This window comes from Phoca vitulina, unplaced genomic scaffold, assembly GCF_004348235.1.
Source record: "Phoca vitulina isolate PV1807 unplaced genomic scaffold, GSC_HSeal_1.0 scaffold4, whole genome shotgun sequence".
NCBI lineage: Eukaryota > Metazoa > Chordata > Mammalia > Carnivora > Phocidae > Phoca > Phoca vitulina.
The window spans coordinates 22,235,489-22,252,937 of record NW_022589707.1 but is presented as its reverse complement, the minus strand read 5'-3'; the positions used below and the strand labels follow the sequence as shown (position 1 = coordinate 22,252,937).

Sequence of the window (17,449 nt, the reverse complement as noted above, 5' to 3'; positions counted from 1 at the left end):
GCTTAGAATGGTTTTTTTTATTTTTAAATGGTTACACTTTAAATGTTTATATAAGTACTTACACACTTTCCTTGATTTTACCTCTTGACCCTTACAGTCAAAAATACTATCTGGCTCCTCAAGGTAAAGTAAATGAATAAATCCATCGAAATAGTTTGCTGTATGTTCCTATACCAAACATTAAGATTATAATAAAAGGCGAAGTATTATCCTAATATCAACTTCATATAAACTGAAATCAAATGAGTATATGCCTAAAATAAAAGCTGTATCTTGAACGTTAGATAATTCTAATGGGTTCTCTAATGCAAAATAAAAAGAAGCTACAATTCCTGTATTGTGTGACACTTGGTGTTTATACCCAGGATTTTCTATCCCAAGCTAATGAGAAGTTTGAAATCCATGTTAATCTCCATAATATATCTGATGCATCTAACCTGTCCTTAAAACCATAACCACCACCCTAATCTTAATATCGTCTTTTGTCTATATTGAGGTTTCTCAAACTCAGTTTATGAGGACGTTACGGCCCCGATAACTCACGTGGCAAGGCCGTCCTGCCACACTGGGGGAATGGGTCAGAGCATCCCAGCCACTGCAGAGCCAAGTAGAGCCACTTGGCCAAAACATCGCAGAATGCCTACAGACCTTGGCAAATGTCCCCTGGGAGCAACATCATCCCCACTGAGAAGCACTGATCTGGACTAGTCGTCTCCAAAATGAGTGTGCATGTACTCAGGGCATGTGCAGGAAAATCTTAAAATTTCTACTTACATATTTTTAGCATCTATTGATAGATTTAGTGAATGCACATGAAAAAAGCCCTGTCACCACTGTGGAGAGGGGCAGTGAGAGCCTTGGCAGCGACTGGCAATGGCCTTCCAGTTGTTCTCTCTTATTCTATTTCCCGAATCATTTTATACATCAGTCAGATAATTTTTTCAACATAAATCAAATGACATGCCAGAATCTGAAAACCTTCAACGACTCAAACACTCAGAAAAAGATCTCATCTCCTTACCTGCACGGCCTTTAAGTTCCTACCGGCCTGGCCCTTCTCCCTCAATCTCATCTCCCTCAGCCCCATTGCCCTGCATCACACCCTGCTGCTGTGCACAGCTCACCTGTCTGATTGTCCAGGGAAGAGCAGATTAAAAGCAACAACCTAAAGGAAGGGCTTGTGACCTCAGACACCAACTTCACATACAAGTGATCGTCAACCCTAAGGCAGGAGACTGAAAACTTAAAAACTGTACCTGGTAGAGCATCTCAGCACAGAAAACCATTCCACTTAGTGGCAAACAGTTCTGTATCACAACAGGGGGAGGTTATTACTGGATTATTTCACACTTCAACAGGCACTCAGACGTTTAAAACAAAGAATGTTCGTGAGACAGAGCATTCGTCATCTAGGGCAGTGCTATCAAATGGGACTTTCTGCAATGGTGGGAATGCTCTGTATTCAGCTGGGCAGGCACAAGCCATGGGTAGCTCCTGAGCGCTTGAAATGTGGCTAGTGTGACTGAGGAACTGAACTTTTAATTTTAATTCATTTAAATGAATTAACTTTTCCCTGATTACTTAAGAATCAGAATTAAATCATCACATGTGTCTATGGCTACCGGATGGGACAGCCCACGTCTAGAGGATTCAGAGAGGAAATCCCTCGTCTTTACATGAAGCTGAATAAATGCTATGTTCTTATGTCACTCTAATATGAAATTTCAGAATTTTTTTAAAGGTTTTATTTATTTATTTGACAGAGACACAGCTAGAGAGAGAACACAAGCAGGGGGAGTGGGAGAGGGGGAAGCAGGCTCCCTGCAGAGCAGGGAGCCCAATGCGAGGCTCTATCCCAGGACCCTGGGATCATGACCTGAGCCGAAGGCATAAGCTTAACCGACTATGCCACCCAGGCACCCCAAAATTTCAGAATTTTAAGGCTCTTTAAACACGTGGGAGAAGAAATTGTGTAATGAAAACTGATATCACTTTTTAAAACACGCCCAATACATTTTCAAAAGATCCATTAAACTCAGGTTCAATTTGCTACAATTTAATAGCAGATCATATACTTTCAAACTGATAAATACTTACATATTGTCTTCCAGACAGATTTTGGGTCCCACCACATTGGCTGCGCCACTTGCCATTTTAAAAGCAAAATGCTTCTCAGGGCAAGCTTTTGAGATTCCACATTTATATCTGGGGGGTTTTGTAGCTTTGGGGAGAAATGTTTTTAAAAAAGTATTAGTAGACTCTATAATCAGTTTGTTTCATATCTTAAACCAGAAAGAGCATTATGTAAAAACACCAAGATATATGTATCTTGAAATACATACAAAACAAAAAACAGAACTTCCTAGGAAACAAGCTAATAATTGACATAAATGAATCAAGTAATTGATCTTGATGAAGGTAAATATATTTTATCTAATTACTTTTTTTATTTTTCTGAAGTTCTTAATTTAGCAAACAATATTACGTTAGTTCTAGGTGTATAACATAGAGATTCAACAACTCTACATGTTATTACGCTATGCTCACAAGTGTAGCTACCATCTGTCACCATACAACACTAACAAAATACAACTGATTATATTATTTACACTATAGCTTTTATTCCTCTGACTTGTTAATTTTTAAACGTGGAGTTTATTTCTCCTACTCCCTTTCACCCATTTTTGCCCATCCCCCAACCATCTCCCTTCTAATTATTTTTAAATTTATTTTTAAAATTCAGGATGGGGAGGGGCACCTGGGTGGCACAGTCAGTTAAGCGACAGACTCTTGGTTTCAGTTCAGGTCATGATCTCAGGGTCATGAGACTGAGCCCCGCGTGGGGCTCTGTGCTCAGCCCGGAGTCTGCTTAAGATTCTCTTTCCCTCTCCCTCTGCCCCTACTGCTCATGCTCACTCTCTCTTTCTCTAAAATAAATAAATACATCTTTTTAAAAAAATTCAGGATAGGGGAGGTTTTGAATTGCTACTTTACATTTCTAGTCCATATATGCACAATACACCATTAACTCTAGAATGAGTAAAAAGCCTAACACATCACTGACACTGAATATCTGCTCACGTTCTAGTTCTAACGAGGAACTCTTCTTTCACACAGTTTCTGTACTTATACTACTGAAACTAAAAACACTAATAAAATATCCATTATGAATACCAATATATACCAAGAATATTAAGCTGTCCATTCAAATAGCATCCTTATAACTTAAAAAGTTCTAACTCAATTTTGCTCAAGTTGAAATCTCTCCATTGTTTGATTTTAAGTGCTCATATGCCTAAGATAAAACAGAATAAACCGTCTGCAAAATATTGACATGAAATACTTACAACGTGCAGCTGCGTCCAATGCTGACCTTGCTAGGAAAAAAAAGAAAAGGTTATCTTTGTTAGAAGGAATAAAGCTATTGTCAAATATCCACTTTTTAAACATATTTGGAACTAGAAGACTTATAAAATAAAAAAAAAACAATATTGCTCTAGAGAAAAAGTGTGAAAGTAACTTTAGGCTACAAAACTCACTACAAACAATTATGCAGAGGAATTATGGATGGTAGTATCTTATTACTGATAGAACATTTTATTCTTTATATTTTATTTTTATTTCTAGTTATAATTTAAATCTCAATCAGAAAGATACTCTACAAACTTAATTTCTTTTTAAATTTCTTTTTCAATTTTTTCCAGCTTTCTTAAGACATCATCAACACATAACATTCTGTAAGTTTAGGTGCACAATATGTTGACTTGATACATCTATAAATTGCAAAATGATAACCAGTATAGTATTAGCTACCACCTCCATCCCATCACATAGTTACCATTTCTCTTTTTGTGGCAAGAACATTTAAGATCTACTCTCTAATCAAGATGCAAGTATATGATACAGTTATTACTGGCTATAATCACCATGCTACATTAGAGATCCCCAAACTTGTTAATCTTGTAACTGGGAGTTTAGACCCTTTGAGCAAAGTCTCCCCCTTACCTTCCTCCCAACCCCTGCTAACCACCATTTTACTGTTTCTCTGAGTTTTTCCTTTTTAGATTTCACATATAACTGATACCATACACTATTTCAAACTTCCCTTTAAATGACCTTAAATATATACTTGGTGACTATTATGGCGTTTAAAAGTTGATCCTGCTGTACACAAGTGTTGTGTACACATGCATATAAAGTCCTGGAAAATATATATAAACTTATCTTGGTGGTTAGGCTAGGAGATTCGGGGGCAGGGAACACAAGAGGGATGGTGGTGGTGAGGAGTTTAATTTCTCTAGAATAGAAATGTATTGGGTGTAATAAACAAAATAAGGTCAATTAGTAAGCCTTTTATAATTTATCAGTTCAAGGAAGCCAGAATCTTATGATCAAATCTAAACTTTAATGCAGTAGATCTCAACCTGGCCACCTACATTTAGAGCTTTTTAAAAAGCACTAACATCTGATCCCAGTCTAGGGGATTACAGTTCAGATCATCAACAGTATTGTGGGCAGCCACTTCCCAATTTGGCTAATAAGTATGCGGTGTCACAAATATTTGTCAGCTGTATGACTATAAATAGTCACTGGGTTTTTAGTTCTATACTATTTTAGATAATTGAGAATTTCCTGTAAGTCCAGAACTGAAACTGGAAACAGAAAAGTTAAAGCTGAAAAATAGTATGTAAATGTTTAAAAAGAGGAAAACGACCAAGTAAATGAAGGCTCATTAACTCTATAAAATACTCAAAATATTACATGCCACTGAAGTCATAAAAGCAATGGAGTAACATGGAGAAAGTCTAATGCATGAAATAAAGCAAAAAATCAAGCCTTATCTACACGAAACATATTCATGGATAAGGACAAAGACTTGAAGGAAAAAAAAAAGACCACTTAGTAAATTAGAGTGCTGGGACTACTGGGCTCATTCTTTTAATTTCCTTAATTATGGCATAAAAGTAAGGGAAACATCAATTCTAGAGATCATCTGGTCCAAAGCTCTCACTTTTGTAAACAAAATTAAAGCCCAGAGAGTGATTAGCAGCATAAACACTAGATATTCTCAACTTCACTTTGCCCTGAACAAACACATATCATCAGACTCAGGTGTTAAGATATTTACAGAAAAACATTGTTCAAATCAGGATTCTGGTATGCCTAACTTATGGTAACAAGATACGGGGAAGACAGTGGGATCAGAATAGGGGTAATATAACAGAGCTCATTCATATATGCTGGGTACTCTTATCAAGTACTTTTGCATGTATTACTGATGTAATCATCATTCCTGTTTCAAAGAGTAAGAAACTGGGAACTGAGAGGTTTACTGATTTGATTTGTTTCAAGTCATAATTAATAACTGGCAGAGATCGTTTTCAAAGTCCTATTTCACTCTAGCACCCAAACTCCTATTGCATTGCAAAATGGGAAATGTCTGAGGTCCTCCGATCACATGCATAAAAACTGCTAGTCCTGCTCAGGGCAGGAAGCCAGGATAGGGAGCTTTCAGAACAACCCTTCTGACTGGAGAGGATTCAATAGGAGTCCACAAGGACCAGGATGCTGCTAAAGTAGTCCAGGTAAAAAGGCATAGCAGCTGGAACAAAGGTAATGACTGTGGGTTTGAAACAAGTAGACCAGTTCAGAACAACTAAGGAAGCAACACTGATGGGACTTGAGAATGGACCAGATGGAGGGATGATGGAAAGGGAGCAGTCAAGTTTGTCTCTTGGACTTCTGGCTTTAGAAGCCTTCATTTATTCATTCACATGAACCAATGAACAAAAACACCATGTCTGCACTCAGATGCTCATAATCTAGTGAGGAGATAGGGGTAAGGAATGGGTTCATTGCTGAACCTGCCAATTTTAGATACTTGGAGACGATCCAAGTGGGAAAGTCTCAAAGCCACCCTAAATGAGATCTGGGATGAAGATATAAATGGGAAAGTTAACAAAGGCTGACCAGAGAGGCCTCTGGATTTAAAATCAGAAGGCTGATTAGAGAATTTAGAGACATCAATAATCAACTAATGCTCAAAGAGGAGTGTGGCTGAGCAAAGGGAGGTAGAAGAAAAGCCAGGGATGAGCCTATAAAATGGTCAAGCTAGTTTGCTTGTAAAACTTAAAGAGATTAAAAAAAAAAAAGGTAAATGCTATTTAATTCAAAAAAATGTTACTGGGATAGGATTTGGGGAAAACCAGTTTTTTAATCATTAGGCTTTTAAATACTAACATCACCTCCATTTACTCTGTGTAAGAATAAAGAGAAAAGAGGCTAAAGGTTAAAAAAAAAAAACCAAATACGGGAGCCTGGGTGGCTCAGTCAGTTAAGCATCCAAATCTTGGTTTCAGCTCAGGTCACGCACCATCTCAGGGTCGTGGGATTGAGCCCCCTGTCAGACTCTGCACTCAGCTCAGAGTCCACTTGAGATTCTCTCCCTCTGTATCTCCCCCGCTCGAGTGCACACACGCTCTCTAAATAAATAAGTAAAATCTTTAAACAACAACAAACAAGTCTTGGAAAGACTTCTCTTCCCAGACCAGATGAAAACTAATTTTTATCTAATATTTACCAAAACCAAAAGCCCTCTACTGAGCCTGCAATTCTGAGAATTTTAACACCTGAAAGCCAAACAGGTAAATTGTCACAAATAAAATGGGATGTTCTCCACATGTAGAGTATGGGCACAGCAGGCCAGCAAAAATCCCTCCTTCCCTGCAACTTGTATTCTTCCAACTACCCTGAGCTAAGCTTTAATTCTTAGTTTCTTCCAATACATACAACTTTTCACTTTAAGGAACAATAATAAACATTTTTTATTTGGTTTGCATTTTTTTGAAGTTTTATTTAAAATTTTTTATTTTAGGGTCACCTGGGTGGCTCAGTCGTTAGGCGTCTGCCTTCAGCTCAGGTCATGATCTCAGGGTCCTGGGATCGAGCCCCGCCCACATCGGGCTCCCTGCTCTGTGGGAGGCCTGCTTCTCCCTCTCCCACTCCCCTGCTTGTGTTCCCTCTCTCTCTGTGTCTCTATCTGGCAAATAAATAAATAAAATCTTTAAAATAAATAAATAAAATAAAATAAAATTTTTTATTTTAAGAAAATAAACAGCCAGGCACCATTTTTAACTGTGGAATAATAATCATGAATTATTCAAGATTAAATTGCATCAAGATAAACTGAGCTTTTGTACAGTTTAGATATAAAATCTCTCTGGAAAGCTAAAGAAGCTCACTGACTGCTGAATCTTTTACATTAACTGAATTTAATTTTCAAATTACTAGTTGTTTTTATGGCTTATATGATGACTGAAGAATTCTTAAAAAATAATTTAAAATGACTGAAAAACAAAGGTCTCCAATATCTATGAAATAAGTAACATATCAAATAGAATTACAACACTTACTTTCTTCAAGAAAAAGGTTAATGGCTTAATCGTTATTACCTACTCTTATCAGATGAGCTGATAAAATGAATTCACTTGGAATTTTTTTTTTCAGATTTGGGTTTTATCAATGAATGCCATCCAATAAGTCAAGCTACAGAAATCAGAACTATTTCATACTTTAGTTTTTAATAATGTCAAGTAATTTATGTATATACTATTTCAATGGTTTAAATCTGAGGGTAAAAATAAATCAACTCAATAGAACAGTAAGTACTGCAGTTATATATGCAAAAATAATTTGGAATGTGTTTAGTACATTCACTAGTTTTAAGTATCCATGCTGAAAACTAACACTGTGTTAAAATGCAATCATAACTAAAACTCAGATTGTATCCACGCTGATATCCTGGTTGTGACACTGTAGATAGTTTTCTAAGATGTTACCCATATGAGAAACTGTGTAAAGGGTATGCAGGATCTCTATGTATTACTTCCCACAAATGCATGTGCATCTACCTACAATTATCTCAAAAAGTTGTGTGAAAAGCTTGTTTTTAAAAAATCACAATGTATTTTAGTAATTTCAACTAATTGTGAGCAAAATTTTCATTCCATTCTAGAAATAGTTTTTATTTTTCTATAATAGGACTATACAATCAACCTGAATCTAAATTTATAGAACTATCAAGTAAGCTATTATATCAACACATAGAAAAAAAAGGAAAAATTCACCACCAATACAACTGTTGTTCACCTCATGGGATCCACTAATATACTGATTATAGAAACAATTCTAATGTTGAGTTAAACTTATCACCCTTTGGTAAACTGAGTTAAATGCTAAGCAAATGGCAAAGACAACCCTATCTTCATCTTTGCCCAATTATTCTGTGATGAGAATTAAAATATAACAAATTAAATTTTTACCAATTCAATAAATTGGAATCCAGTAAGGTTTTGTGGATACAGTGTAAGACTTCAGTTATGATAACAAAATAAGCCATCTGTCCTAAGAATGTGTAAATCAAATACCTAAAACACACACAGTAAAACCTTGCAGATTCCCAACATTAGGAAAAATCAAAATGAAAATTAAGAGACAACTATTCTAGTTAAAATAGCTCAGCATCTTTTCATAGCTGACTACCAGTGGCTTTTCAATTAATACAGCCTTAAATGAGTCCCACTTTGGAAATACTCTTCCTCCCCATGTAAAAATCCTAATCCTCAATCACCTACGTCCATTTTCCATCCAATCAGCATGTACTGTCTACATGTACGGCCCAGCACTAGAGCCGGGTGAAGCACCAAGGTGTTACTGCCCTTAAGATTCATTCTCTAATAAGGGGAAACAGATACGTGGAAAATAAAAGACATTATACAATGTAAGGCAGAATAAAATGAGTGCCAAATTGAGATATAAGTACTATGCTTTAGGAACAAACAGTTCAAAAAAGAAGCTACACATTCTAATAGGAAAAGGGGGAGGTTCAAATATAATTTCTCTCAAGAAGGGCATTTATGCAGTTCTGAAAAATGAGAAGGATTAACGGAGGAAGGGGGGCTGAGAAAGATGAGCAGGGTGAGGAATCGGCATGAGCAAGGCTGGGGTGTGGGTCTACAGATGCTGTGCAGACCGGCACAGCGAGTGCAAGGCACGGGGTAAGGAGGGGAGGGGCAGAGGCGGCTTGAGGGTGTGAGCGTGCCATCCTAAGTAGGGACTCTGATTTTACTCTCTAGTTGTCAGAAGTACCAAAGGTTCATGAGTGTTAAGAGAACTGCCCTGGCAGCAATGAAACACAGATACCAAGGACGAGAAACAGACATGGAGCATCCCTGCGATGTTTACACAGACGGTCCAGACTAGAGATGAAGAGCCAAACTAGGGCGAGCGCGGCTGTGGATTCGCCCAAACTTCTTCTCTCTGAAAACACTGGGCCTGTTCCCAAAGTAGTTTTTTTATGTGTACCAATGGTCCCATTGCCTTCCTTCTTTCAAGGACCCTCTTTTTCTTGTTTGTTCAGTCTCATCCCATTGACTTGTAATTCCCTGAATCTTTGCCCAAAGCTATAGACAAGCGAGTCTCTACAGTACTTCAAAAAAGAAAAAAACTGGTGCCTGAGTGGCTCAGTCGTTAAGTGTCTGCCTTTGGCTCAGGTCATGATCCCAGGGTCCTGGGATTGGGCCCCACGTCGGGCTCCCTGTTCTGCAGGAAGCCTGCTTCTCCCTCTCCCACACCCCCCTGCTTGTGTTCCCTCCCTTGCTGTGTCTCTCTCTGTCAAATAAATAAATAAAATCTTAAAAAACAAAACAAAACAAAACAAAACATTCAACTTGCTTCTGCCACAATCTTCTTCCCTTACCATCAACCTTTCTTAGGTGACCTGGCCATACACATTGTTTTCCCAGTGACCCTGAACAAGTCCTCAAAGCCTTCAGTGTTTTTCTGCCCCATTATTCAACCGCAACCAGCTGTGCTCTCAAAGGACACCAGGCAGGCCTCTTCGTAGTAACAGAAGTAGGTAGAAGTAGGTAGAAGATATCACTGTACTTTGTAATGACTCCTCTATACTGAATCCTAGTGTGTGTGTGTGTGTGTGTGTGTGTGTGTGTATTTTTTTTAAGAGGCGGGCAGAGGGAGTGGGAGAGAGAGACTCCTAAGCAGGTTCCATGCCCAGTGCGGAGCCTGACAGGAGGCTGGATCTCACGACCCTGAGATCATGACCTGAGCCAAAATCAAGAGTTGGACGCTTGATCCATGGAGCCACCCAGGTGCACCCCTGGATACTTCATTTTAAAATGGGTATCGAAAAACAGATGGTTCAGGAAGAAAACAGCCAGTACACTGAGAGGAATGGTTCAAAGTGGGGGGAATTCCATAACTGGAGAAGATGAAAACTTACAAAAAAAGATGGCCTGAAGGAGTATGACTGCAGTTTAACTATTTGAGAGCTCATTGGTGTGGAAGGGAACTCCAGCAGACAGAAGATCAGTGCACTGATACTCCTGGGGAGTATAAAAGACAGAATTCAGTGCAATATAAAAAGTACTTTTAAGTAGTTTTTGCAAGAAAAGTGACCTGAAAATGTTTATACAGAAACTGATGATTACAGATCAGAATTGTCTAAAGCCTTGATACTCAGTATGTGGGTCTGTGAGTAGAAACCTCAGCATCACCTGGGAGCTTGTTAGAAATGCAGACTCTCAGGCCCCATCCCAGACACTGAATCCGAGTCTGTATGCCAAGATCCCGGGGAGGTTCCTTTGATATTAAAGCTGGAGGACCACTGGTTTAAGGGAGTCTTGAAACTAGATGTGAGAAGAAGTGAACGAGGTCTTGGGATCCCTTCCAAATACTAATTTATGGAAAGCAAAACTCCCTATTCCAGAGATCTCAAAGTTGTTCCAACAGATTTCTGTCTCATGGGTCAAAATACTGTTTCTAGGTTTCATATTCTCACTTTTCATGCATAATTTTTTAATACCTTAACGCTTCAACCAAAGCTCAAACATTCCAAATTTACTAACTTAAGAATTTTGTTAAAAAACTGAGTTAAAGTAGCTTACAATGGTATGTTTACAATATAGCATTAAATAAATTGGCAGAGAGAAAAATGATGCAGAAGGAAATAAGGGTAGGAAAGCAAGATGGATTTCTGTGGCTGGTATTTAAAATGCATTATCATGACTCCACTTACTAACTGAGGGCTAGAATTGGTTCCAAGTTTTCTAGCAGCTGACTCGAATAGCATGTGATATCTTCCAGAATATTCATTTAGAATGCCATGAATGAAATAGACCCCATTAAATCTATTCCAAATGTTGAATAGAAGATTCATGCTTTATACGGAATTAATTTTAAGACTTCCTATTGCGTATTTTAGAATATTCTAATGGATCACACTTACTGACATATTTACATTTTCTTTTCTAGACAGACTAAACAGCAGAGTGACTTGATGCTGATAAATGGTAAAAATTTATAGACAACCAATCAAAAACAAGATTTAAGGAAGGGGAAAAAAATGGAACTTACCAAATAGATTTCCTAAACTTGCATCCATTTTTATTTCAAATACTTGAGAAATAACATAAAATGTCAGTAAAAATACTGCCACAGCTACCACCAACTTTGCAGCACCTAGAAAGGGGCAGAAATAATTCGGCATGAGCTCCTGAGACCACAGAACTTTTATGAATGCATTTTCATGAAAAATTTAAGTTTATAAAAAAATTTCTTAAAACTAATAAATTTTATCTATTGGATCTTAATTTTACTTGAGTTACAACAAAAACTGCACCCACCATCTATCAAGATAAGGGATTTTCCTGATCAAAGAATTATCAGATTGGCCAGTAACCCAAACACAGGACTGCTTGACTCATCTGCCTAGTTTTCTCATGAAAAAACAAAAACAAAACCAACAACAACAAAAAACCAAAACTACACAAAAGTATCATGGCAAATGGAACACCATCAGCAAGTATGTGGGATGACGCATTCCTAACCCTTTCCAAATATAAAGGGCAACACTATACAGGGATAATACAAAAACGCTGGACCTTGTGGAGATACTACGGCAACACCATGACGCTAAGTAAGGAACTCTCAGGTGACATATAACAGGTTTACTGTCCTATCACCAACCATCCTGTCTCTTAGAGCTACACAAGCACTCCTGCTATGGCGAACAACAAAGTGTTCATCCTTACACTTACCCTCCTGGAATCCTAGAGGACTTAATCTAGCACCTACTGCACATGCTTCATAATGCGGTTACATGATAAGCTCCATCAAGACACGCTCGTAGACTTTCATACCTTTCTACCTTTAACCATTTCTGGGTGCCTCACAGAGTTAGCGCTACCAGCTACTAGCTAACTAACTGCTTAACAGGAATCGAAGACTTGTCTTTTTTCTCCATAGCTAGGCAAATCTAGGAAAGAAAAAAAAAAGTGCAAGACAGGAAAGGAAATGGAAAATGACAAGGAAGAAATATCCTCCCCTCTCCCCTAGGATCTCAGAGCATCTCATTAGGTTGTGCAGGAACAATACTAATATTTGCCTGTACCATCTCCATTCCCCTCTTACCAAAAGTTTAATTTATATTGATCTAAAAGAGGTAGATGGGATCAGCAGGCATCTCTCCAGCCTTAAGGAAACAAAAGCCCAGAGGTCAGGCAACCGCGCCCGATTACAAATAACGTCGCAGCAGCAGAAGGCCCAGAATCCAGGGATCCTGACGGGGCCCAGTGCTTGGTACAGTACTCCGTTCTAGCACCAAATTACCACATTCTCCTAAAACACTACCAAAACTCAACTCAGTGGGTAAGGAAGAGTAAAAAAGGAACTATGTGTTCGCTCTAATTTCCTAAACCTAAAGAACTAGGACTACATCCTTCAAGGAGCTGGAAGAGAATGAACCGATGCTCTCAAAGGGCCAGTGATGCTGAGAAGTGCTGGTTTCACAGAGCTCCTCACTTCTATTTAGAAACACTCTACAAACACAGAAATGAGATGGCAGTGAGGAAGCCTCACTAACCTAATCAATCTCCGCACCGCCTGTGTCCAACCTTCTCCCCTCCAAAAATCACTTCTTATTTTCAAAAGCAACTACAAGCTGCCTACATGTTTAGTGCCTAAGAGAGCAAAATTCCAATAGGCTTTGAGTTCTTGCCCCCAAGGATCTAGCAGAGTGCCCGGACATAGTCATTCCTCTCAACAAGTGTTTGCTAAATAGATGAATGGCAAGAGGTGACACATTCCTTCTTGATCACTTAAGACCAAGGGCTGGAAGACTGTATATCACATGACAGCCTTAACCACTCATTTTCTAGCAATCATGAGCATGTGCAACCAGAGATAACTTTTCCCTGTCCCTTAGAACAGATATATGAAACCTTTACTGTTTAAGATTAAAATATTAAAATGAATAAAATATCAAGGTTATAATACATGAAAGTTCTAGACTAAACTCAATACCAAGTTAGATCTGAGCCTACACTAAACAAACTGCATACGTCATATACATCATATATACGCATACGTACATATATACATTTGTGTATACAATACACACACACCATTTACTGAGTGCCTTCTATGGAGCTAAATGCTTTACAAGCATAATCGCATTAGCACAGCTTTCCAATGTATTATTTTCATTTTACAGAAAAGAAATCAAGGCTGAAAATCTTTTGATCACTTGCCTAAGGTCACATAACTAGTTACTGGCAGAAGTGAGTCTTCAACCAAGACCTATTCACTGGCACTGGACCATCAGAGGAACTAGAAGGAAATAAAAGCTCTAAGGCAGAGAAAAGTTTGAGATGGAGAAATGAACTGGTAATAGAATAAACAGATGGCCCCAGAAAGGAGCAGGCAGGTGAATACTAGCACAGCCTCCGTAATGTTAGAGTTCTAGAACTTCCGTTACAGAGGGGTCTCCTCCAGAGCTAGTCACCATTCAACTCTGGACATAAAGGCGCCAGACCATACCACACCATAGTGCCCATTCTTATTTTTTTGCGGGGGGGGGGGGGGGCGGTTTTTTTTAAATTTTAATCCTTTCAACAACTTTACAAGGTTTTGTTTTTTTTTTTAATTTTTTTTATTAACATATAATGTATTATTTGTTTCAGGGGTACAGGTCTGTGATTCATCAGTCTTACACAATTCACAGCACTCACCATAGCACATACCCTCCCCAGTGTCCATCACCCAGCCACCCCATCCCTCCCACCCCCCCTCCACCCCAGCAACCGTCAGTTTGTTTCCTGAAATTAAGAGTCTCTTATGGTTTGTCTCCCTCGCTGGTTTCGTCTTGTTTCATTTTTCCCTCCCTTCCCCTATGATCCTCTGCCTTGTTTCTCAAATTCGTCCTATCAGTGAGATCATATGATACTTCTCTTTCTCTGATTGACTTATTTCACTTAGCATAATACCCTCTAGTTCCATCCACGTCATTACAAATGGCAAGATTTCATTTTTTGATGGCTGCATAATATTCCATTGTGTAGATATATATATATATACCACATCTTTATCCATTCATCTGTTGATGGACATCTAGGCTCTTTCCATAGTTTGGCTATTGTCATAGTCCCCATTCTTAACTTTCCATGAGACTCTCTCTTCCTTCTAGCCATGGACTGCACTAATCTGAGTGTGTCCCTATTTTTCACAAACCAAAAAGCATACACTTTAGACACTGTTGCCTTACTGTAAAAATAAAGGCTATAAGAATATTTCAAAGCAACCAGATTTTCTTAAATTAGATGAGATTAAGCACACTAAAGGCAATAAATTAACAGCTAATCTTCTCTTTGCTCATCAAAACCAATCCCTTCAAGACCTATACTAGGAATACTGCCAAACATAAAATAAATACTCAATGAATAATTATTTATCAATTAACCTTGGAAGTGTCAGAATCAGAGAAATGAACTAAATGAAAATTTAATTTCAACTAGAATGAATGTAGAGTTATGTGAGGAAGAGAAAACTTGTATTTCAATCACTATGTTTAATTAATGTACTTTTAAAATCATGTGGAGACACATGATCATCAATAGTCAGTCCTGCCATATTCAAAGATCATTAAAAAAAAGACACTGTAGTATGTTTTTTAAACCACAAATAAGCTCTTAGTTTCTGGGAATATTTTCCTTCAACAACTGAATAGCTACTCAAAAAAAGGACAGTTTTGTAAGTTCATGACCAAAGGGTCCAGATTTCCAAATTTCCACAAGGGCATCTGTGAACCCTGGTATCTCTGCCTAACGAGCATGATGTTTAATCACCTGCACCTGATTCCACAGAATGACGACTGAAGCACGAAGCCTCGTTTTGTTCACCCGCCTTGACTTTAGACACTTCTAAGAGATGCCCCCCCGTAGGAAAATACTTGGCTTGCTGGTGAGAAGATGATAATTACAAGAAAGACTATCTTGATTTTGAGAAATTACAAGTTACCTTCTATGTTGGAAACACACATAGTAGAAATTTCTACGTAAAGTGTGCGTTTCCTCTAGGGCCTTGGCTGTGCTGAAGGAGGGGTGGCGCTGGGAGAAAACATTTTCACAATCAAGGCAGGAAGAGGTCATCAGCATCTCCCATTATTTATGCAACTTTATATAATGTTTAAAGATAGTTCCCTTAATACTATGAACATCAAGCTGTGTTTTGCAATTTCCTCAATATGCTTATCTTAGACATAACCTCACTTATGCAGATTGAACTCGAACCAGCAAATATTCACTTAAGCAAACATACATTTTACCGAATTGTTCACATACACTAGTTTCCAGTTTCCAGGTAAGTACATATATAACAAAGACGTAAGCTTCTTCTAAACTTTATGACTTATTTTTCTCAAAAAGAACTTAGCAAAAACAAAAATCAGTCTCCTTATTAGGTTATCAAAATTGTTACTTATATGGGCATTTTATTCTATTAGGCAAATAAGCTTAATGTGTAAGAACATAAACATTAAAGCCGTAACTTAAAAAAATTTCATATAAATAATTTTCACAAGTTTGTCCAATTTGTGATTTACTGACTACATAAAAAAGTAGGCGAAGTAGTGATTTAGTCTGTTATACATATATATATCAGCTTTGTTCTTAATATAGAAAAAGATTATTTACTCTCTCTTTTAGCCATTTAAATAAACAAATTATGTGAAAAGTAAAACTATTTCTACTGAATTAAGTATCTTACCTGCTACCCTCATGTTTCGTTTTTCAGTCTATGGCACTTTTCATTAAACAACCTCCTAAAATCAAAAGAAAAGGCAAACATCATTAGGTCTAGAATAAGCATTCCTGCCTAGATTGAGTTTGACTTGAAGTATATATAATAAACTAATTAGACAAATGTCATGACATTTGTGTGTGTTTCCCTCCTAGGAAATTACTCAAGATTGGTGAAATTTTATTTTATTTATTTATTTTTTTTTAAAGATTTTATTTATTTATTTGAGAGAGAGAGAATGAGAGAGAGCACATGAGAGGGGGGAGGGTCAGAGGGAGAAGCAGACTCCCTGCCGAGCAGGGAGCCCGATGCGGGACTCGATCCAGGGACTCCAGCATCATGACCTGAGCCGAAGGCAGTCGCTTAACCAACTGAGCCACCCAGGTGCCCAAGATTGGTGAAATTTTAAAAAGAAAATGAAAAAGCAAGTAAATGAGTTTGACAGGAAATTCATGCACAGGTTTAACTAGACAGCTGCCTCAGTCTACTCCACCTACGGTATAGGAAAGGAATTCAAAAGAAAATTTTGATTAATGTATCTGAGACCTTTGTTTTAGATTGTCCTTGATACTGATGTTTCAATGCTGATGTCTGATCTAGTAATTCACAGAATGTTTTAAATAAAAATAGCAGCACACCCCTGAAGGACACAGAAAGGAAGTGAACCATCCAGTTTGTTCATTCACCAGTAAGAAATAGGCCAGGGTGGGGGTGGTGAGCATCCAAGAACCAGTGTTCTTAGGAGAGCTCCCTTTCTTCTGCCCAATTTCCCCTGAAGAAAATATCAACATTTAAACTAATAGCAAATGGAACATTATTGATTTCTTTTCCTCTGTTATCTGAACACGTTGCACATAATACGAAAAGCCAGTGTTATCAATCTATTTAAGCTAACTACTTATCCACAGGCTAGGGAAATACTAAAAGGAAACAACAGATACTAAAGTATCCACAAGCCATCACATAAAAGCAGGAAAAAAAAAAAATCCTTGGCTTTTCAAATGAAATCCCTGACTGGTTTTAAATCCTCTTTTGACTTCCAGCAAAATGGAACACTACACGCTCACAACACTCACAGACCTTTCCTCCCAGTTAATATTCCAAAATAACTTCGCTCTTATCCGAATGTGGCCTAGAAAATTTCTTTGGAAGTGGGTAAGCAGTTGGGCAGACGCGTGCTGTTCTTTTTCACTAGTTCCATTCCCTGCTGAGGACCCCTGCACCAGCGAAGTCACCGCCTCACAAACCCACCCCCTACTGGCACGGTCCCATAGGCCTGCTTCTACACTCATACTAACAG

General features: G+C 38.0%; 1 protein-coding gene across 5 annotated transcripts in view; it reads right to left on the bottom strand.

Moving 5' to 3' along the window:
• The window catches only part of FAM3C (FAM3 metabolism regulating signaling molecule C), a 53,265-nt gene that overhangs the window by 24,257 nt on the left and 11,559 nt on the right, over window positions 1–17,449 (bottom strand). For all 5 annotated transcript variants that reach the window (XM_032401694.1, XM_032401692.1, XM_032401693.1 and 2 more), the window contains 4 exons: window positions 16,117–16,171; window positions 11,431–11,535; window positions 3,348–3,377; window positions 2,098–2,221 (listed from right to left, as the gene is read on the bottom strand). In XM_032401694.1, coding sequence (XP_032257585.1) covers window positions 2,098–2,221; window positions 3,348–3,377; window positions 11,431–11,535; window positions 16,117–16,129 — 272 coding nt within the window. In that variant the 5' untranslated portion in view covers window positions 16,130–16,171. The remainder of the gene's footprint in view (window positions 1–2,097; window positions 2,222–3,347; window positions 3,378–11,430; window positions 11,536–16,116; window positions 16,172–17,449) is intronic.